The sequence below is a fragment of the Triturus cristatus genome, chromosome 4_1, assembly GCF_964204655.1.
Source record: "Triturus cristatus chromosome 4_1, aTriCri1.1, whole genome shotgun sequence".
NCBI classification, from domain to species: domain Eukaryota; kingdom Metazoa; phylum Chordata; class Amphibia; order Caudata; family Salamandridae; genus Triturus; species Triturus cristatus.
The window spans coordinates 1,010,921,237-1,010,944,759 of record NC_140585.1 but is presented as its reverse complement, the minus strand read 5'-3'; the positions used below and the strand labels follow the sequence as shown (position 1 = coordinate 1,010,944,759).

Genomic DNA, 23,523 nt, shown 5'->3' with positions numbered 1-23,523 from the left:
TCCTTCGAGCTACTTTTTGACACACAGCTGGTGCGGGCAAAGTCCATCATTGAATGAATGAACACAACGTTTCTGGTGTATTTAGAGGCACATATACGTCACTGTGTATTATGGATCTTTAAAGGGACGCCTTTTCACCATTTTACATCTCGCATTCATCACAGACCAGGACCACAAATCTCTCAACTGTTTCATTTTAAACCTCTCTACTAAGCTGTAGACCTCTTAATTTTAAATTCTGCTAACTGACAGATTCATACAATCATTATAAACTGAAACCCCCTCCTATGAGCACCAGAGATAGCTCTTGTGTAAATGTGCCAGATAAGCCTGAGAGCTAAAACAATAAAAATGGGTAAAGTGTACATGTTTATTGCTTTTTCATCATCATATTACATTTTATTTTTAAGGTACTTCCAATTGGCCTTTCATAAGAAAGGTTCAGGATTAAAAGGATTAGACCTTGATACAATTACTCCGTAGTCTCCACCTATTTCTCTTTACCTGTGATTAGGTAACATAGTAGCTGTTGTGGAAGATGCTAGGATTTTGGTTTTTAATGTAAAATGTCATTGTGCTGCTGCACCTCCTCTAGCATTACATCCAAATTTGACACTTCTGGAAAAACATTTGCCTAGAACTAGGGCATCTCTCAACGATCTGATTAAGTTAAATGAGATTTGTTATGCTTGGCGGACTCTTTATCCAACAGAGTTTGGCTATAATTATTACTCCTCCCCACGCTAGCATTATTATTGGCTAGATATGGGGGCTGATTCACAGAACTAATCTGAGACAAAATCCTAAATTTACTACTTTTGGTATTCACAGAAGGCATTTAGTAGTAGTAAAGTTAGGATTTTGTCTTAAGTTTGACTTAAGACGGACTTAAGACAGACTTAAAACAAACTTAAGACAGACTTAAGACAGACTTAAGACAAACTTAAGACAAACTTGGGACAGAATTAAGACAAATTTACGACAAAATCCTAACTTTACTACTACTAAATGCCTTCTGTGAATACCAAAAGTAGTAAGTTTAGGATTTTGTCTCAGATTACTTCTGTGAATCGGGTCCATGGTCTTTAGAAAATGTTTGCTGCTGGATAATATGGAAATGAGCATCTGTCCAAGGGTCGTCTCACACCATAATCCGGTTTACTTCTCTTTTTCACTTTATGTGAAGGGGATTAGCCTAATAGCTCTAGGTTTAATTTTCCTCGCCACCTATTAACTAGTAGCGAATATACAGAATATGCTCTAGGCTTAATTAAGGAGTTTTTTCTATTAATAATCGGTCAGCCTCACCAGTAATAGTATGGGACGCAATGACAGCATATGTCCGAGGTATCACACTGCAATATGTGGTTAAGCAAAATGGAGCAATATCTGAAGATTCACATTCTCTATGTCAAGCTGCTCGGCAACTTGAAATATGAGACGCCCTTAAAATTACCCAAGGATCGGCTGATGAGCAAAGGTGTTTTTCCAACTTTTAGAAATACAGTCTCGTATTGGACGCATATTGAGGGAACAGGTGGCAGCCGGATACGTTAAATATAGGAGGATGCAATACGAATACGGAGAAAGGGTGGATCGAGTTTAAGCTCCTCAGATTACATAGCAACAATCCAAGAGTATGATACAGGCAAATAGGGGAATAGATAGTCAGTTCTATACAAATACCACACTTATTTCGGAACAATTTTCCCAGTTTTATAGGGATCTATATAGCCAGCTGCAAGTATTTGATCAGGGTGAAGCCTCAGAATACATTCAACAGTGTCACCTTCCCTCTCTTAGTGAGGAGCACGCCAACAATTTACAGGAAGGAACTTCTAAGCTGTAAATTGAGGCAGCATAAACAGCCCTACCTTCCGACAAGGTGGCCGGTAAGGACTCCATACCTGTTGAGTTTTATAAGACATTTAAAGAGCTACTGATTGCAGAGTTCTGTACAGTCATCCAATTTATTCAGGTAGAGGGGACATTCCAGAAACTTGGAATACAACTAACATTGTTGTCTTTTTAGAAATAATTTAAATTGGCTGAAAAATTGGGATCCTTTAGACCTTATTTTTTTTATCAATACTGATGCTAAAAGCTTTGCCAAAATCATGACCTGTCGGATGGCTCCAGTAATTTCAGTTTTAGTATCCCCTCAACAACACGGATTTGTCCCAGGCAGATATAATACAGGGTAAACTAATACAGCTATCGCAGCATTTGACGTTGCTGAAAAGTGTAGTATAAATATGGGAATTATCCTATTAGATGCAGAGAAGTTGTTTGACCATGTTGCATGGGGCTATTTATGGGCCACCATACTATCTGTAATTGGAGGGGATTTGTAAAAGAAAATACTCTTTTGGCTTTATTAATAATGATACTCTGATATGGGACAATCCTGTTTTTCCCCCAATCTTCAGGGTTACAATTTGCAGGGCTTGGACACACTGCGGGGTTGTAACAATGGGCTAACTATTCGATCCTAATGGCTTTCGGTCTTTCTTTGATCTACAAGATATTTATGATCTTCCTCGCTACTCCTTTTTTAAATATCTGCAAGTTAGGGACTTTATGTGGACTAGCAGTGAATATGTGCATGGCATTTAGAGCCTAGCGCCTTCATCGTACTAATTTAACCCAGTATTAAACCCTCCGTTAGTATGATGTATCAGGCTCTTTTACAGTCTGCTGCTGAAGACATCCCGCTACTAGAGTCAACGGGGAGCAGGCTTCTCTCATCCGAGGTTGTTTCTGACAAGATTCAGATGTCTTTAGATCTGCTAGATCGCTCCGTACACTCTTTTAATCTTAAGCGCTGACAATTGCTCCCCATTTTAAAATGGGGAGCAACGGACTCCACAGAGAGAACTAAATGCCCAAAGTGTAATCTTTTTGCTGCATATGTTTGCATTTTGTCCTTGCTTATAAACATTTTGGAAAGGTGTGATGAAATATACATAATAATTATGTTGGTATCTACCCTTATATATCAGTTAAATGAATCAGACCTCGCTCTGGCCAAAGCAAGGGGTCTCTCTTCCCTGTTAAAGTTTGATAAGATTTGGAATACTCTTCGCTGCGATTCTATTAATGCTAATCATGAGTAATTATATATTGAAATGTATTAAGAATCATTAAATGTATTTGGGGAAAGGGAAGCAATGCTCAGTCAGTCTGTATGATTTGTTGACATATACCTGTTTTGCATTGTGACCTGGAATAAAAAAAAAGAATAAAAAAGAAAAGAAAAGCATCTGGCTTGCACAGGCGCTTTGGGTTGCATCACAGAGTTCCTTAATATAGTGCCAGTCTTAATTTAAGCAAAATATCCAGTGTTTCTGGGGTAATCTCCCTACACTTCTACTTCTCTTTAGCATCCTAGTATGTTCGCTCTACCCCTAGAATGCTGCAGAGCACACCCGTCTACATTAATGGTCCTTTCATTGCTCTCGGGGTGATAGTGCAGAGGAACGTTCTGATCTCGGTGCTGGGAGATAAGTAAATCCGAGTTGCATTATTACTTAAAGAGTATATCCAATCATCCATAGGCCTCTACGAAATGTGGCATAACATGTAGAATTGGTACTTCACGTGATTTCTCCATTTCAACTAGTGGTTCCAGAATTTTGTCCAGCGACAACTTACTCCACATGCGAACTAGAGGATTTGGTCCCAGAATCCAAAAAGCTTTATTGCTAATACTACATGACTCACAATACCGATTTGGATGGAAACTATTGTTTCCACCCAAATCAATATTAGGTAACCACTGGTGATGAGGACCTAAGACTCCCTCTCACTCTCACTCTCATATTGTCTCTTCTGATTATCTGTTTCACTACCTGATCTAGAACTTGTTTTGAACCCCAGTGTACCCCAATATAGGCCTTGGTAGCTGCACAACCTTTTACCTACATATGACCTTCCATTGTTCTACATAACGGTTGTGACGCTGACTTTTTACCTAGTTAGGTGCTGCATAAATGTTGTGTGGTCTTCTCTGAAAACTAGCCTAATTTATTATGCATGAGGATTCTCAGTATCACAGCAGGATTTCCATCTTCTGCATAATAACTCTGTATAAGGGTCACCCCTATCGTCATCCTCGGCTGACATGCCCATAGTACCATGACACATCTAGGTAGAATCCTTGAGGGTACCTTTTGGATATATATAAACACCACATCTTCGCTGGGCAAACCAGAGGAGGAGAAACTTCCATGCTGACCGACTGACACAAGACGCTCAAGTTCCTGCACGCAGACAATCCAGGACGCAGTGGTCTGACTTCCCTCATGGGGTGTTCAATTTGAGACCAAGACAGGGTCCTTATTTCTCTCACATCAGGTAATGGGGTAGGCTCTATCGTAGGGGGATTCTTCATAGACACATACATACATGCTAGGTACACTTTGGCACATCAAGTTAGGGTTTGCATCGTAGTAGTACGCATTAATACTGTCATTTATTTATATGCCTGCATATACTCACTGTTTTATTAATATGGTAGAATTCTACCTTTTAATTACTTTTTTGGTGCTTTTAATCGTCTATATCTGTTTCTGTCTCATGGGTTTTGCAGCACACATATTTTATACTAGAATGACGCTGGTTCAATAAATGCTTATTGAAAACGTCCCTACCGTTTATTCTGTGTATCTCTCTGAGACAAAGTTAGCATAAATGACTGAGTGAAAAATACTGTACTGTTGCCACTATCCCTGATGGATCAGGGTTGTCATATTCAATAGTTGCCAGAAACTATTCGCTCCTTGGTAAGGTTGTGGGACTTATAGTGGCATTGTGAGCTAGCTGGTCTACAGATTACCATATCCTTGGGGGTGTCTGGAAACCAGTGCCCTTAGTTTATGTTGTTTAAACGTGCAGATCCTATATAGATTTATTGGAACTACTCTGCTCTATGACTCCAAGTGAAAACCTACAATGTTTCTGATTTTGATTGGGGTTAATACTCAACTGCCAGTGGATAATAATATTTCTATGCTGTCAATAACTCTAAAATCCCTTTGGGCTATGTTTATGGTATGGAACAATTACATAATTTAAAATTAAGGCCCCGAATGTCAGCATTTTAGAGTTTTCCACAGCTGAGTGATGTTGGTACAATAAACGCGGCTTTGCACATTACTGTGCTAAACGTGCAAGGCTTTAAGTGGGGTGGGTCCGGTTGTGTCTCAGACCCTGTTGTAATTAAAAACTGACATTGAAACTGGTCCCACTCCGGCCCTATATTCATGTCCGTTACTGACAAAAAAATCACTGATTTCTGAACAATGAATGTACTAAAAGAAATGAAGGTAATCCATCTCAACAATTTAATTTATGCTTATATTTCAAATGTTTTAGCATGGTATGTTCCCATATTTATTTTTCGTGCAGCATGGCACTGTACTAGTATAGTTCATACTTTGAACTGAGTAGCCTCCAAGATTTTATAACAGGCCATGATTGAGATCCCTGGAGTTGAGGCTGAAAGCAGTGTGAGTCAGTGGGTCAAAAGGTTGTTCAGAAAACATGGTCATTCCATCCTTGACCTCTCTGCAGAGTACACAGCGCAATATTCCACATATTCCAGATGCAATAAGGATTCTGTAGGGGTACATAATTGCCAATATACTGACAAGGCGAAAGTAAAAATAACAATGTGAAATAAGAATGTAAAAGTAAAAATAAAAATGTGAGATAAAAGAAAATAAAAAAGTAAAAATGCGGTACTTACAGGAAGGTGCGTGGCTTGTGTGATAGAGTAGTGGTGAATTTTATGGGATATAAAGAAGTGGCATTCAGGAGAGACTAGAAAGATGGCGCTGAAGAGGAAAGAGATGAGGTGCAAGATATGCACATGGGCGAGATGTGGAGAGAAAAAGTGCATATATGCACAACATAGAGAGAAGATAAGGGGAGTGACGATGTTGCTTGTTGCTGTGAAGGCCTCTACTCCTTCCACAGGCCTCAGGAATGTTTAATTCACAGTTTCACATTTTCAGAATTAGAACATTTTCAATTTGATGTACAACAAAATCATTGCTGTTACTTGTTTATCAGAAATAGCTAACACTCATTGACAAAGCCAATAGCCCTGGCTGGTTTTGGATGTACGTCAGTTGTTGTGTTGTATATCTGGATGCAATAACAGAGAGCTCAGAAGAACCAAAATACTGGTCAGGTGGCACACTACGGAAATCACAGAAATGTAATTTACATGTTTGAGCCGTGCCCTTAATTACATAAGCCAGATCCCTTTTAGAGACCAACACTTTTTCATCTTTCATAAAAAGCCCTGAATGTGTTTATCAAAAAATATGAGACTTTGAAGGGTAAACAGTTATTAGGTGACACCCTACACACACGCCTTCTTCCACGAACAAACACTCAGAAAGCCGATGGATCCTCAGTATAAACAGGGGTGTGCTTGTGAATAGTATGTGCTAATTGTAAGGCTGAAACCACTGCTCGTGGCTAGCTGTTAAAAAGAACGAAGTGTACAATGGTCAACATTTGTGCATAAGAAATACAATTCTGCAGTACGGTTAAAGTAAATAGATTTCTGGCACTATTGTTCAGTTTCTCCTAGCTATGTGCCTGAGTGCCTGGATAGTATTTCTGTTCCATTTGATTGCAATCAGGAAGAAGTTTAAAGGAACTGTCTAATTTGTTTAATCTAATGCACACACTCACTAAACCGCACACATATAAATCACCCAGATTTTCATATTTCATACAAACACCAACTCTTTAAAATTGATCAAAACACCACAAAACAAATCCCAAATCACAACACTTTTAAACTGTTAGACCTATTTCAGTGGCATAGCGAGTGTGGTATGGGCCCTAGTGCAGCCTGGTTGCTGTTTGAACCATGAAATACAACAATAATCAGGGTTCAGTGGGACTCTCAGGACTCGGGGTCCCCGTGCGCCTTCGCACCTATAGAAGCTACACTGCTGACCTGTGTACTATGTCTGTGTTTGTTAAAATATAGACTGGTATGGTTGCCAAAAAGCTTCTAGCACTTCACTTGTGTGCAGTTGTTCATGTTCTATGAGGCGACGCCTCAATGCCTTCGCGCTTTCCTTTAGTCAGTTTGGATCCATTGATCTGGCACAATTGTGCCGCTTGACAGGTGCTAAAACACCATTTGCACTGATTGTCTAGTGCAGTAAGTCATATCTTTCACCAACAGATTTGTCTAAATGGTGGTGCAAATGTCAGAGTAAAATTATGCTGGCACCAGGGTAATCTCTGTAATATAGAAATACTGTTGTAGAAATGCTATCTATGTAATCCACATTTGTTTGTAATAAAACTGACTTTCAAAATGTCAATTACATTAAAGTTGAGCTGAAATGATGAATGGTAACAATGCCGTGCCCTTCATTATTACCTATGACAATTCCCAAAAAGTTGAATTTTAAAAGTTGTTTTAATGATTTTGTTATATGCATTCATTTGTTTTTCGAAATGTACCCTAGTCAACTCTTAGCACCTCATAATGCTTTCCATCCTTGAACCCTTACTACCCCAAGCTATTCCTTAATGATACCCTTCCCTGAACTCTGAAAAACCCTTGCTACCTCATATTGCTGCTCTTCCTGGAACCTTGAAAGTCCCTAACTACCCTTTAAAAAAACACAAATCGCTGACCCCAATCAACCCTTTACTATCCTTTAGTGACATGCTTCATGAATCCTAAAAACCCCTATTTAACTTTTAATGCTACCCTTACTTTAACCCTAAACCCTTTTCATCGCTCAACACTACCCTTTCCTTTACACATTAAAAAAAACCCTTCTGCCTTATGTTGCTACCATTCCATAAGCCCCTAGACCCCCTTATGATCCCTCAATGCTACCCTTCCCTTAACCAAAAACACTTTACTTCACCTTATTGCTACCCTTCACTGAACCATAAAAATATCTCACCACTCCGTAATGCTACTCTTCCCTGACCCTTAAAAGCCACTTACTAACCTTTTACGCTACCCACCCTGCAACCTCAAAAATCCCTTACAACCCATTTACTTTACTCATTCTTAAACCCTAAAAACCCTGATCCACCATTTAATCCTACCCTTCCCTGAATCCTGAAAGTCTCTTGATCTTTTTTGCCCATAGTTAGAAAACACAATATGCAGCACCATTATTCTAGAAAGGTGGTACTTGCAGAAATACTTTCAGAAACAAATAACATGGTCAAAGCAGATACAAAAAAACACCTCTCTTTAGTGAAAGCAGTGAGAGCAGAGACAATAAATATGGTGTCAAGCACAACATATGAGCACAGGGGTTCAAAATATTGGGTACTTTATCCCTAAACAATTTACTAAGTGATAAGCTCATCTTGGAAGAATCTTCCGGCTTATCACTAAACAGCTGAATAGAGATGCCTCTCTGCTCTATCAACTATAGGGAAGAAGTGTGGTGCAGCGGTCAGGGCGACTGACGCTGGACGCTGGGGATCACGGTTCAATCCCTGGCTCCGGCGGCAAGGGTCTACCCAGCACCATGTGACTCTGGGCAATAGCTCGCTTAATCTTCCTGACGGCCCCCTGCGCCTTGACACCTTCAGGTAATTGTTCACGCTTTACAAATACTGGACATCATTGAATTTTACCTGAAAAGCACTAGTTTACTTTCATAGAATAAAGAAGAGATGAATGTGAGAAAATAAAATTTTGTATATAAAGGAGCTGAATGCAGTAGAGGCTCCTGGAGGGAGTGCTGCGGGGCGGGGGAGGAGCAGAATGGGGGTTAGTAAACTACGGAATACGGTCGAACGGAGGTAAGTGAACAAATAAGTAAATAAAACAAATTTTGTTGCACGCACTGCATCATATTTGGCAATGCAGCGTTTGCAATGAAATTCGTTTTATTGATTTATTTGTTTACTTACCCCTTTTCAGCCGCATGCTGTAGTTTACTACCCCCACCCTGCTCCTCCCCTGCCCCGCCCCACTGCCCCGCAGCACTCCCTCCAGGAGCCGCTACTGGCTGAATGGTAAAAGATTGTCCTCACCCAGACTAGGCTTAAATTGCATCCCTCAAGAATGTAACCTCATAACCGTTGATTGTACTCTTGAATATCGAGTACAAGAATATCGTGGCACACAAATATCGTGTACAATTATCGAGGGACAAAATATTGAAAGGTAAGTGCACAGAGGGTAGTATAGATTTAGTTTTCTTAATCCCACACATATGTACCTTGAAGATATATATTTATCTTCAAGGGTGTACAACCTGAATAAAGAAACAACAATATAGGTGGAACAGAATATTGAGGAGAAAATATCGAAAAAAAATATCAACAGGTAATTAAGCCTAGCTGCTCTCAACCTGACTCTACATATATGTACCTAAGTGGTACATATACCTTCAAGGTATACAGATGTGGAGTAGTTAGGAACAGTGAATGTGTGCTTCCCAGATGCACATACCTGTCAATATTTTGTCTCTCGATATTTTGTCCTCAATATTCTTCAATCTTGTTATTGTTGGTGTCAATATTCAGTAGCAAAGCCATCTTCAAGGTACATATTTTGGAGGTAGGTTTAGAAAATCTATACATATTTTGTTCCTCAATATTTTTTCCACAATATTAGTGTCCAACCATATCCTGGACTCAGTATCTAGGAGCTCTGTCATCACCTTGGATATATGCTGCATTCTCTATGTCAATGGTTTCCAATTTAGATGTTGGACAGTTGAATCCTTTTCAAGAGAACTATTGATTTTGTAAATACCTTCAGTTTAAATTCTCCCAGTGTAAATTTATGTTACATGGAAATCTTGGAAATCTGACATGGTCCTGGACCTGCCCTGGACACCACCGCTCTTGTTCAACAGATACTGCCTGGCTTTTAAACTGAATTTTAATCAAGCACTCACATTTTTTGCTGCTACTTTATATAAGGTTTTCTAAGTTGGAGTGTAATTTACAATGATTCCCCAGACATAATTTAATTGTATGAAGCACAATGTTGGTGATCACTGAGACGAGGCTGTTTCTGATTGTCATCCTTGTCATACCTTTGAGCACTTTGCGCATAAGGCTGTGAGAGATGCTTTAGAAGTTATAGGTTCATGGAGTCTACCTATGGAATTGTAACACTTTAGGGAGTCAGAATTATGAGATCTGTTGTCTGGGGATGCGCTGAATGATATGAAAGGGAAATGGGACCAAGAAAACGTTCTGGGGTGTTCCTGAGCCCACATTATATCGAAGAGGACTGCTTTATTGATCCTCAATAGAAACAAATTATGAGAATGAGCTGATATTTTCCTGCCCTTCAACAAGCAGGCTTCTTCCTATGTCTTGCAACATAAAATTTGCTGGAGTATGTAGTGTTGAAGTATTGTCTTAGGAATCTGACATTTTGGTTCCACAAGCAAATCCATAGGATTTAATTTGATTAGGCACACGTGTTGAATATCATATTAGAAAATAAATAATTTCTAATGCAATTTGCAGTGAGAATGATACTGCGCCTCGAAGTGCCAGGTGGCAAACATTTTTATTTTTTCATTGGAATCGGAAAAGACATAGGGGGTGATTAGGATGGCGGGCCGCCACCTATGCGATGTTGGGACCAGCCGCCATGCCGGCGGCGGTCCTGCACTGCGAATTTGGATGTGACCGCCACACTGGTGGTCGCATTCCGCAGTCTAACATTGCGACGAGTGCCACAGTGCCAAATTGCCATGTTGTGCATTTCCATGCACAACGTGGCAGGCACCGCGTGGTGCCTGCCACCTTGTGCATGGAAATGGAGGGGGGTACCATGGGTAACCCCCAAGGGCACCCCCCACCCCTCCACCCCCGGGGGCCTGCAACGGGCCCCCAAAGCAAACCCCGCCAGCCTTTCCATGACGGCATCGCCGCCAAGGAAAGGCCTTGATAGCCACACATCCTAATACGGATGGTGGTGCCTGCTAGGCACCTCCACCATATTGTGACCTAAGTCCGCCCCAGCCAGCAATCGGAACGATTGCCGACCGGCAGAAAATCGGCGGATGCACTTTGCGTCCGCCGTGATACCCCCACAATTATAATATGGCGGAGGTAAATCAGGTTACGATGGCGGGCGGATCGCCACGGCCGGGCCGGCGGCGGCAATCTGCCGCCATCCTAATCAGCCCCTTAGAACGTCATTTCCACAAACTTCATGAAGTTGTTTAAAAAACCTTGCAAACTCATGAACTTTATGAAGTGTTTAGGGATGCATATAATTGATATTCTGCTGGAGTAATTGTGCAAAGCTCACAGATTTTGCACTTTGTGAAGTTATGAAGTTTGTGAAATAACCCCCATCCTCTCTCGCTAACATTTCTATATATGCAGATGGATTTGATATTCTGGTGATGGTGGCAGATTGGGGGAAAATTGATTATGATATGCACCACCTCACCATCAGCACGAGTCTTTGCATTACACAGCATCGGTCACTTTAGCAGCTCACACCTGAACCACTGCAGAGAATCCTGACCTTCTATATATCTAAGTGCACAAAGTACTCAGTATTCCTGGGAGCTAGGTACTTATCATTTGGGAAACTGGATAGCTTTTGACAGTTAGCATTCGCCCAAGTCGAGAAGACTTGTAGGGTAAAATTGGTTTGGTCCAGTGGGTGACCTTCCAATGCTGCTGTTGTTTGGTTTAACCTTAGGTAGTGATTTTCGATAGCACAAAAAATGAAGTTGACGAATGGGTTGAAAAAATGAAACATATCATGAAATCTAGGGCAATGCATTATATTAAAAGAGATCTGACTAATTAATGCCTTTCAGGATTTCTTCAGCAGGCTTAATAAACGTGAATGCAAATTGTAAAACTTGACAAAAAATTACCCAATTGTATTTAGATATGTTGCATTCATTTTTTGCTGTACTTCGAGTGCTGGGGACTGAAGATGTTTGTTGTGTGATATTTAAGAGCAATAATTTATATATATGTCTATTTTGTGTTGAATTAATTAATATATTAATATATTTATTCTCTTTTAGATCAGGAAGTTCAAATATGGAATCTGATGAAGAGCAAATTGTGGTATGGGTCTGCCAGGAAGAGAAAATTGTATGTGGATTGACAAAACACACAACCTGCTCCGATGTGGTGGAAGCTCTTCTCGAGGAACATCAGACAACAAACCGAGACAAAAGCCTTCTCCTGGGAGACCCAAGGGAATATTGTATTGTGGAAAAATGGAGGAGCTACGAACGCGTTCTGCCACCGGTGACAAAAATGCTGAAACTCTGGAAAGCATGGGGGAAGGAGCAACTCAATGTGCATTTTGTTTTGGTGAAGTCAAATACTTCTCCTCCTACTCCATTATGGAGGACAGCTGAGGCGAAGGTGATCAGCAATGTAGAAAAGCAGCGGGATCGCAGTCCAGTGCATCACATCAAGACATTACCTGTAGAAAAGCAGAAAAGGATTGTTCGAAAAGCTTTCAGAAAGTTGGCCAAGATTAGGCATGAAGTCCCTCAAGACAGAGATAGCATGGAAACACTCATGCACCTGATCCTCTCCCAGGACCACACCATACACCAGCAGATGAAAAGGATTAAAGAACTTGATGCAGAAATCGAGGCGTATGAAGCAAGCCTGCATCTAGACAGGGAAGAACATTATGGGGAAGATTATGTGCAAAGTGCTTACTTATTGACTAGTTTGAACACCGTTGAGACGCTACATCAGCAGAAACAGGCCCATGATACCCCCATAAGCAAGACTGATGCCATGCTATGTATGGACGAAGAACTGAAATACCACAAACTGCTCATTGAAAATCTGTCTGCAGAGATAGAAGCAGAGATACAGACTGCATGCCTTGAAACCACAGGCTACAGCGCTTCTGGACCAGGCATGGATGAACCGGAAAAGGCCAACTTAGAAGGCATTAAAAATGACTTGGAAAAAAGTATGAAGTCTGGGCTGAAAATCCATTCTCACTTGAAGTGCATTCAGAATGAGCTGTCGTACAGTGACTCCTTGCTTCAAAAGAAGGTGGGGGAATATGACAGCATGACCAAAGAACTGAGCTCGCTTGATATTGGCGACATAAAAGAGTACAGGATTTGTCCGTCTGGTGAAAAACTTGCAAAGGCCAGTGGGGTGACTGCCAATAGTGGAGGGGAGCATTATCTTTCGTCTAGACTCACCCATCTGGACATAAATGATACTGACTCGGACACTGGCATCAGCTCTACTCACAGCCAGGACTCTGAACCCACTGCAAGGGAAGTGATACTCCTTTCAACCTAGTTCCATGAAGAAATTGACTGTCCCGCTTCAGTGGACATAGCCATGCTTGCCCCGCTTCAGTGGACATAGCCATGCTTGCCCCGCTTCAGTGGACATAGCCATGCTTGCCCCACTTCAGTGGACATAGCCATGCTTGCCTCGATTAGACAATGTCTCATTTCAAGGAGACCGTGTTTTTTTATATAGCAGACAAAGGGCTAGGCATGGTGGATATAATAATGTATCTTAATGTACAATCTTCATTCATGTGTTATCGATATTGTTAAAGACAGGCTGTGGTGCCAATGATATTGTGCTCAGTACTTAAAACGGATAAACAGCCATATGAAATATTAATCGATTGTAAGAATGTACTACATCATAATTCCCTTTTAACCTGCACTTAACATTTATGCAAAGATATGCTATAAATTATGACACAAAATGAATATATTTCTAGTTTATTTATTGCATTTAGCCTCCGACAATTTACGGTCACTAAATGTTAATTGAGTATTAAAATGTGAACACATGTCTTGACCTATTGGATTAAATATGCAGAAAGACCCCTTAAATGATAATCAATTTTCTAATGTAAGGTGCACAGAGAAAGTTCTTTGTTTGATAATTTTAAATAACACCACTACAGACTATTAATATAAAGTCTACTTTATTGCTGTGTGCTCTGACTGCATCCCAGATCTTGGCTCGTGGCTCATGTATAAGTATAGCCTCTTGTTTTTAGATGTCTTGAATGCCAATACATTCATTAACAACTGAGATGTGCTAAGGCTTCGGTAGATTTATATACTCGTCAGTGTAGTGAAGCTTACTTTGGAGGAATTCGCCAAGCGGGGTTTTAAGAGCGAATTAGGTTATTCCCAAGCATTATTATAGGGCTTGAAACTGTAGGTTGCCCTGATCAGACAACAAAACATAGGCAAGAGAACGGTCTTCACATTTATAATGGTGTCACCTACATTACATCAACATTTTTACCATGTGTTTGCTATAAATTCTTCTTTTTCTTGGAGAAGCCAATTTTAGACAAGCCATTTTTGTATATGAAAACAGGGTAAACGTTAATTAATTCCAACCAGTGCTTAATTTGAGCCGGGGCTTCCTGGTGCTAAGAACCGGCACTTAATTGGTTTCTGGTGCTCGGCACCGGCACCAAATTGTCAGCACCATATTTAGAACAGTCCACCACATGGTGGCGCTGCTCATCTAATTTAGAGAGGTGCAGAACAACGGTAGTTTAAGCATATAATATACATTAAAATTGCTAATACCTGGCTCCCCAGCCATTGCTTTAGCTTTGGGGACCTGAAATAATCTGAACTGATGCATTTAAATGCGAGCGAGATGGAAAGTTGTTTTGGCAGGGATGACAAGGGAGATGGGTGGTGCAAGCTGCAGTGGCCTCCTGGTCAGAGCCCTGGCACTTAATATTTTACAAATTAAGCACTGGTTCCAACTAAGAGCCCTATTTATAAAGAAGTATATTTCAGGATACTGCTATGCACTGAGGAGATTTCCGACTCATTTACCTTTAGGAATATATCTAAATGTGCAGATGAATATGGGTAATGCATTCCAGTTTATTGTTTGAAAAATATTACTGTGTGAATGTACGCCTCTTAAGCATTGAGAGCTCCAAGGCCCATCTGTTAAACATCAATGAAGTGCTTTGCTAAACTTTGCATACTCTGGCTTAGGCTGAATTCCAGAATATAACTCGTAACATTGCAAACAGTCCTATAGTTTGCACCAGCAAGTGGTATAATTCGAACATTATTGCTTGTTAGTTTGTCCCCTGCCCCCCTTCAGGCACTTAGAATGTACAGGTCATCTCAGGATGGCAGGGTGCATAACTGTGCCTCAAGCATAGATTGCTATAAATTTTACTTTTGACAATGTAGGCCACAAGCCCTCCCTCAGAGATGTCATCACATAAGTGAGTGAATCAGACTGAACGTAAATTATAGTCTCGAACAGTGGATTTCATGAAAAGCTGAGGAACTCATCACTCTACAGTGTTTCACCATGCTCAGAACCTTACAAAATAAAGGTAGCATGTTCAACTACACAGACAAGGCAACAATAGTATATGATTCACCCGCGTTTCGTAGCCTCCATGCCACTTGTGGCAAATGCCTGCGGGATATATCACCGAATGTAGATGAGGATATCCCTTCTAAGTACTTGAAATGGATTTTTGTCTTCAATTACTCACCTCTAGCATTATGTCTGAAAATTTGACAACAATCTCAGATAATGCCATATAAAGTATCAAAAATATTTGGGCAAAATTGAGGTTCTGAACATCATCGGAAGATTTCATAAGGAGTCGCTAAAGGCTTTAAGAATAAAGGGATAAACGTCTTTTTACCCACATGTTGGGCTTCTTCCCAGTATCTCGTCCTCCAAGAGCACCCTCACAAATAACCCGGAAGGGATATCTTTCTAGAAGAAGTAGCAGGCATGTAGACCCTCATCAACCTCTCAGGCAGAGAATGAACTGGACCTTATGTCTCTTGTGTCCCATGAGGAACCCCTGAGCATGCATCACCCTGGAAGACAAGATGCATGAGTACGTCTTGCTTAGCTCACTGTTACAAAGTGGCCATAAGGTGACGTGCAGGTATGCGTAAAAAGCACTTTGCTTAATCCATAAATTGCTATTTGTAAGGATGTGCCAATAGATACCTCCTGTCTACTGAAGAAATTACCTTCATAATATATCAAGACATAATTATGTGGCACAATATGGCAATGCTTTAAAGGCCTAGGTGCAAAGGTTGCCAATTCGACAAGGAAAAACATTTCCTCTGGGCATTTAGACCCTCAGTAATCCCTTCTTCTCCGATGTTGTTGTCGGATCCACTTGCTGAACTAGGTGTTCTCGCTGGGCTTGGCCGTTCTTCCTAATGCATTAACCTTGTACTCTTCTATTCCACGGTGCTCCTTTTCTCTGCCTTGAATGATCTTTCCACATAGGATCTACATGAACCACAAGAGCTCTGACTCACAGGTGATCAGTAGGGAAAAATCCTCCCATTTCTAGAGGAAGCACTGAATCTGGATAAAATCCCATTGGTTTAATTTCCTCCACTACAGACATTGTATAATTCCTTTGGTGGACTCCAAGATTCTGAAGGTTTTCAGTCACCACCAACTCAAAAACCAGCCCCCTTCATCCCTTTGTCTCGCAAAATAATAAACATGATTCAATGCATCACTAATGAGGTAACTGTGATGTGAATGAACAAGTACAGCTGCATGTAAATAGTTTTGTTATTTAAAGACAGATGTACAGTTCAGGATACTATTTTGTCATATAGGTTTTTAGCTAAATACAAATCTCCAACAGGGATATTCAGAAATGCTATTACTCTTCCTGACCCCAGTGTATTTGCTCTGTGAGAAGTTAGGCATATTTTTGCTAATAATGAAAATAGGACTTTATTATGCTTGTTTATCTTGAATAAGGCGAGCTGATAAAACTATATATATATTTTAGTAATTTAAATATTGTTGCAGTCCATGACAAAATATATTCTGTGGCTTTTATACTCCTTTTGTAATGTTTTACCGAAAATGGAATCTCATTCTAGAACTACCAGTTGCACCGCAGAGAGATGTGCCTTGACTTCATCTGTATTATATTATCATCTCAGTTCTTGACTGGTTGGTTTAATTAACCCACAATGACACCAATAAACACTTTCATAATGTTCTTCATGCCGAGGCGCCTATGAAATGATTAAGTGTTTAATATCTCTGCTTCCTGGACCTGTTTTGCTTGTCCATATGTGTGGTTGGTTAAGAAATGTCAAGAATCCATAATGTTTTCATTTGCACATTTCCTTCAGGCTGTTGACTTTATGTGTTGTGCTGCACATTACACATGGGCCATTGCACAATACCGACAATACAGCCTTGAACGTTTACATATACATTAAGGCTAATTTAACACAAATATCGGTGAGAAATTGCATCAGTCCACACACTGCACTTACTGTCGTATATAATGTACCGTAAATTTCAATAAAACTTCTTTGCAATTCAAAAGCTATCAAGCAGTAATAACTAGTGATTTGTATTATTAGTTCAACAGTTATACTTCAGGGTCTATCTATCTATCTATCTTATCTATCTATCTATCTATCTATCTATCTATCTATCTATCTATCTATCTATCTATCTATCTATCTATCTATCTATCTATCTATCTATCTATCTGTCTATCTATCTATCTATCTATCTATCTGTCTGTCTGTCTGTCTGTCTGTCTGTCTATCCGTCTGTTCTTCTGTCTGCCTTTCTTTCTGCTTCCTATTAATCCATCTGTCTATAGAACCCTATTTACCTGTCTATATGAAAGTGACACGAACGATTAAATGATAAATGAAAAAATGTACTTAGCCCTTCTACACATTAAAGGATTAAGGGGAACATTTGCGAGTAGTACGTTACCCTGACAGATTTACCGTGAAAAATGCAAATTAAGACTGGACTACAATACACCCCCATTGGTTTTGGTAATGTCTGAATTGCAGAAGAGCACTGTCTGCTTTAAATATACACCAACCATTGTTAGAGATCTGCACTGGCTTCTTGTCAAGCTTTGTGTCTAGTTTAAGTGAAGATAAGATAGCTACAGAGTACTTAAATAGCACATAATCCAATGTATAGTGACTGCTGGGCTTTTAAGGTGTTTGAATGAAAATGTGAGGATTTTTATTCATTTCAGTTTGTTTTGGAAGATACCAAAGAATACTTCCTCATAGCACCGGAAGCTTGCTACAAGGTGTGAACCAACCGAGCAAGTCTCCAACAAAACTCACTACCACTTTGGCTTGCAGCCGAAAAGATAGCAAAAAAACACAAGATGTTCCTTAACTGAATGGGTCTGGATGTTTTGTTTGCTGAGCTGTCACTTTAATGGGAGTGTAGGGTAGAGCCAGGCACTGCGGACAACCCTCTGCATGCAGCCAACCCCATGCTTCAGCCATCCGCAGTGGGGGGCTAAGCCTGTACCACAAGGTGTAAGGTCGGGCTTTGGACCTGGCCTACCCCATCGCATGGTGACAAATACAATTAAACACAAGAGGGAAGCATGCAGCCCCTACTCTAGCCTTATTAGGACCTGGGAATGTATCCACCAGGACCCCATGGATTGTAAATTGGAGGGGGCACTTGTCCCCCCTCCCGAGCCTCGTTAGGCCCTGGGGACGTCATCCCCCGGTGTTTTTTTTAAAGGGGAAGGGAGGCCACGTGGCCTTCCTCCCCAAGTCACAAAACAGGGCCCTATGTACTTAAAAAGGGAGGGGCCTCCCTCCCCGAGCCTTATTAGGCTCTGGGGAACCCCATCCCCCAGGACTGTTTTGTTTTGTGAAAAGGGAGAGGGGTTGCGTGGCCCCCCTCCCTGAGTCCATTCAACAAGCAAATATTGAATAGATGTCCTAATCGGTTACCCTTATTTTCATGCCAGGGTATGGCATCCTGGGTCATGCTATAATGAATTCCACTAATCAGGATTTAGAAAGAAACATTTTGCATTACATTACAACGCTGGTGACATTTGAAAGATTATTTTGCACCACTAAGTGACTCTATTACTGTGAAACTGCGCTGATAAACCGCATCGATGGAATTCATGATATAGCAGATCACAATAAAAAGATTTCCTTATTATACGCTAGGAATACAACTTTGGCATGAAAATAAGGGTAACCGATTAGGACATCTATTCAATATTTTCTTGTTGAATGGATGTGGGACAGCAATTCAATATACGTCTGATTCGGTATATCAGACAATTGCGACCTTTTTTTCTAGCAATGAATAGACCGATATGAGAACGTTAAGGTTGAGATTACTAAAGAAACCGCGGAATGCTCGCGGGTGGCGGCCTGTTGCAAAAAGTGCACCATGATGGTATCCATTAATGCTGTTTAATCACTATGGTGGGAACTCTTCTCCCATTTTTTAGGGGGTGTTTTTTGTGAGAGACTACAACTCCCAGAATTCCTAGTACATTAATTCCTAGTACATTAAGGCAGAACGGAATCACAGAGGGGCAATAATGCGCATGCGTCTAGCGACACTTTCTAAACGATACAAAGGTTATTTAAACATGGCTTCCTGCCACGGGCGGCACCTCCCCAGACGGCTTAGATGTCCACCAGAGGTACCAACGGAGAGGTAGGCGTTACATTCTCCATGTTCAATAGGTATCTACGTACTCCAAGTATATTCACATCGGTGCTTAGTTAACTTAAGGTTTTATTAAGATCCATATACAAAACACTAGTATGTGTGACTCACAGCAACAGGTTTATACATGTCGCTGTTGACTTTTGGTTTAAGCAGTGTTGTTGCAAAAGTATATAAGGGGTACTGAGCTATTTTTGGCCATGCAGGTTCTGGTGCCCGCATTAGATTTGGGACAATGATAATTGCTCAGTTGAAACGTAATCATTTATCCAGTTTGGAAACAGATATATTCCTCTATACATTGTCAATACATGACAGTGCGTATCTGGCGGAGTATTAAATAAGTTTTGCATGAGTTTTACCCGCATTTAAATGAAATATTCGATAACTTTTCATTTTGTTTATATATGAGGAGCACATTTTTACCATCAACTCTGGAGTTACCTCATATATTTAAACCTACAGACAATATATATTTTCTAATCCTTATTGTATTTGTGTACATGTAACTCCTGCTTTTAGAGACAAATGATAGATTATGAGAAAAGTAGGGAACCATAACGAGTGTGGCATTTTCCCACTGTTTCTCACAGAGCGGTGCCTCCCTTTTATCCTGAGCCGCAGCCAGGTGAGGTGAGGTCTTCTCCTCAAGCATTTCTGGTAAGAATGCCATGCTTAAACTCACAAATTGAAGTAAATAGATGACGAATAGGATGTCACTATGATAATAAATTTTTTTTTGCAATTTGAGATTTTTTTTTGCAATTTGAGAACTCTATCACTTCTAAATAATTGCATCCACTTCGTTTCATTTCATTACAGATGCCATTTGCATCATATGATTTGCGGAGGAAGTAATGCACATTCCTGATTACAGATGAACTGGTTGTATATCTTCCAACCGTTTCTTATGCACTTTGTTTTCTCTTTGTTTTTTCATACAATTGCAGTAGCAACACATTTGTGGTCCTGAAGAAGGCATGGAATCAAAGTTTTCCGTGAATGCTGAAACATGTTGACCCCTGATACACACTAGACAGTTAAATTCTTTATATACTGTCGTTTGCACTGTTTTTAGGTTGGACTTTGAGGGATATTAATAAAGGTTGTTTCTCTCATAGCTCAATTTTAACCCTCTTTTCATTACACTATATTGCACTGCATTCAACTCCCACACTAAAACATCTATTCACATCTGGTTGCTTATTGAGTAGGACAACACTGAGTGTTATATTCATAACCCCTTCTAAAAACATCCTCAGGCTCCCTGTTCCCTTTGAAGGGGTTGCAGCCCTGAGTGTCACTAGTGACACCAAGAGGAGACCCAGATGATTAAGCATGTCACCATTGGTGAGTGATGGGAATCCGGCTAAAAAATAGGAATTTTCCTATATTAACGTTCTTGATTAGGGAAATTAGCACACCTTTTTAGTCTTAGATTTCTTATTGCTCAAACGATATACTAAGACCCGTGGATACATTTGTTATATAATTGTGAGTTTTTGGGGTAGGTTATCCATGCTAGGTCTTTAAAAATTATCTCAGGCCCTACTTAAACTGGAGTGTTTTGTATGGAATGACAATAGCCTTCCTTGTAAACTTCTCGACTTTGCTAGAAAGACATGCACGCTTTCACAGCATCCGCCTTTCAAATGTTTTATTACATCATGCTACAGAGTCACAGGGTTGACATATGTAAAGAATCCAAATCCGAAAAAAATGCAGGAGAAAAGTTTATTCAGCGACACAGCAACACAGGCCGAGGCTGCAAGACTAACTGATCTGGCTTTCAGCATTCCATGAGAAACATTCTCATGGAATGCAGGAACCAGATGAAAGTAAACATGACACGTGCATGCAAAAAACAGCAAGATACAACACTCCTTCCTCCCTAAACAAAAACCCAAACCAAGGAAAAGAACAGAGAGAATAGTGGGGCGAGGTGGTAAAACAGAGGACGAAGAAAGAGTGAACAGGAAAGAAAAACTGAGCGAACCGAGGGAGAAAAAAAACCAAGGAAAAACTGAGAAAACAGCTAAAATGCAGGCAAGAATCACTAGCAGTTCCTTAAAAAAATCAGCATAGCGTTAGGGAGTAGAACGATTTCTGCAAGCTTCCTTAGCGCGGGAAGCAACTGAGTTTTCAGTCAATTCAGGCACCTTGGGGGAATCTAGATGAACATCCCTCGGAAGACCACTCGCACCCGGGACCTTGAACCTCACCAGGAAATTACTACAACACCCATTACCACTCACGCTTCCCTGGCAATCATCCACAGGTTTGTTACTCTTGGAAACCTTCCTAACATTCCACACCTTGCCATCTTGAGTTATAATGGAATTGGAGAAAACCTTATGCACTTTCATGGCTTTACCGAACCTTGGCACACCTTTGCCTTCGTATAAGGGTTTCCGCACTCTCACCCAATCTCTTACAACCTATCCATGAGGTTTAGCTCTCCAATTCCTGTCATACCACGCCTTGGCCTTGTTTTGCTTCCTCCCGACTCTCTTAGCCACATAACCCACATCACATTCCTCACCAAGACAGCTCAATTTTGTCGTGCACCACATAGGACACAAATGAGAAGCAGGATTCCTTCCCTTCAATAGTATGAAAGGGCGGATTTTGGTACTGGTGTGCGGGGTAGTACGATATATCCAAAGTTTCTCTCTTAAAACACTCCTCCAAATACTCCCAGAGGCATGTGCCTCCACCACAAACCCCTTTAATACATAATTAAATCTTTCCTCTTGAATGATTTCATGGGGTTCATACAACGATGTGGTAACATGCTTTATGTCACAGTGCTTGAGAAAAGCTTCCATATTGTTGGATGTTAACTGCACCATGTTATCAGTAACCAGGGTGGAGGGGCAGCCCTCCCTAGCAAACACTTCTTTGAGGAACTCAATCACAGCACCGGTAGTGGCATGTTGGCCAAACTTGACTTCAGGCCATTTTGAATTATAATCCACCAAAACCAAAGCAAAACGGAGGTCCACAGGCAAAAAGTTCAAAAGGTCCAGAGACATCAAAGGCTAATTTCTGCCAAGGCAAAACAGGCCATTCCACATTTTTCAAAGGCGTAGCATTTACCCTCAACATATTCTCACTTTAAACACACACTTCACATTCCCTCACAACCCGATCTATCATCTTGTCCAAGCCTGGCTACCAAAAGTGAACCCTCACCAACCGCTTCATAGCTGACATACCCAGATGTTCCTTATGGGATAACTTATGAATAACATCACAAACTCCCCTTGGAGGGACACATTTACCCCCTTTGAATAATAAATTACCCTCCACTTCAACCTCCTCAGCTACCTTGTACATGGTCTCAACTTCCGACTTCACTTCACTTTTCTTGGGTCAACCTTCAACCACAAATCTCTTCACATCCTTCCACAACTCATCTGACCCCTCACACTGTTCCCACAACTCCTCAGAGATACCAGCAAACTCGTCATCAAAAACATCTCTAATCCCGGCAACCATTTCCACCTCAAAAGTTTCACTAAGTTGGCATGGCAACCGGGATGGGCAGTCTGCAGTCACATTTCTCTTACCAGGCACAAATCTGATGCTGAAGGTGTACTCTTGGAGTTTGGAAGCCAACTTGGCAATGCGTGCCATGAAATTCCATTCACCACTAGGTTTATGGGCAGTCCTAAGCACAAATCTACAGCCCCACACATAGTTCCTAAAGTGTTCCACAGCCCACACACAGGCAAGCAGTTCCCTTTCAATTACAGCATACCTGCGCTCGGTCTCATTCAAAGTGCGGGAAGCAAAGGAAACATTCCACTCTTTGCCAGACTTCTAAGATAACACTACCCCAACACCATACAAACTGTCATCCACAGTTATCACACACAATTTTCCCATACAGAATGGTTTTAGGGTGGGTGGCTTCATAATGTCACTCTTTATGTTGTCAAAAGCCTGTTGTTGAGCCTCGTACCATTCAAATAAGACATTGCATCTCAGCAACACCTTTAGAGGCGCCATCTTGGTGGCCAGACT

The 23,523-nt window shown here is 40.7% G+C and overlaps 1 protein-coding gene and 1 long non-coding RNA gene across 3 annotated transcripts in view; both read left to right on the top strand.

Moving 5' to 3' along the window:
* Nucleotides 1-17,336, top strand: part of RASSF9 (Ras association domain family member 9) — a 132,473-nt gene extending 115,137 nt beyond the window's left edge. For both annotated transcript variants that reach the window (XM_085653927.1, XM_085653926.1), the window contains exon 2: nucleotides 12,033-17,336. In XM_085653927.1, coding sequence (XP_085510053.1) covers nucleotides 12,049-13,293 — 1,245 coding nt within the window. In that variant the 5' untranslated portion in view covers nucleotides 12,033-12,048 and the 3' untranslated portion in view covers nucleotides 13,294-17,336. The remainder of the gene's footprint in view (nucleotides 1-12,032) is intronic.
* Nucleotides 17,337-19,402: 2,066 nt separating this feature from the next.
* On the top strand, nucleotides 19,403-20,614 carry LOC146855973 (uncharacterized). Its single transcript, XR_014980890.1, has 3 exons — nucleotides 19,403-19,482; nucleotides 20,088-20,154; nucleotides 20,317-20,614. It is a non-coding gene; the product is annotated as an uncharacterized LOC146855973 (long non-coding RNA).
* Nucleotides 20,615-23,523: the final 2,909 nt, after the last annotated feature.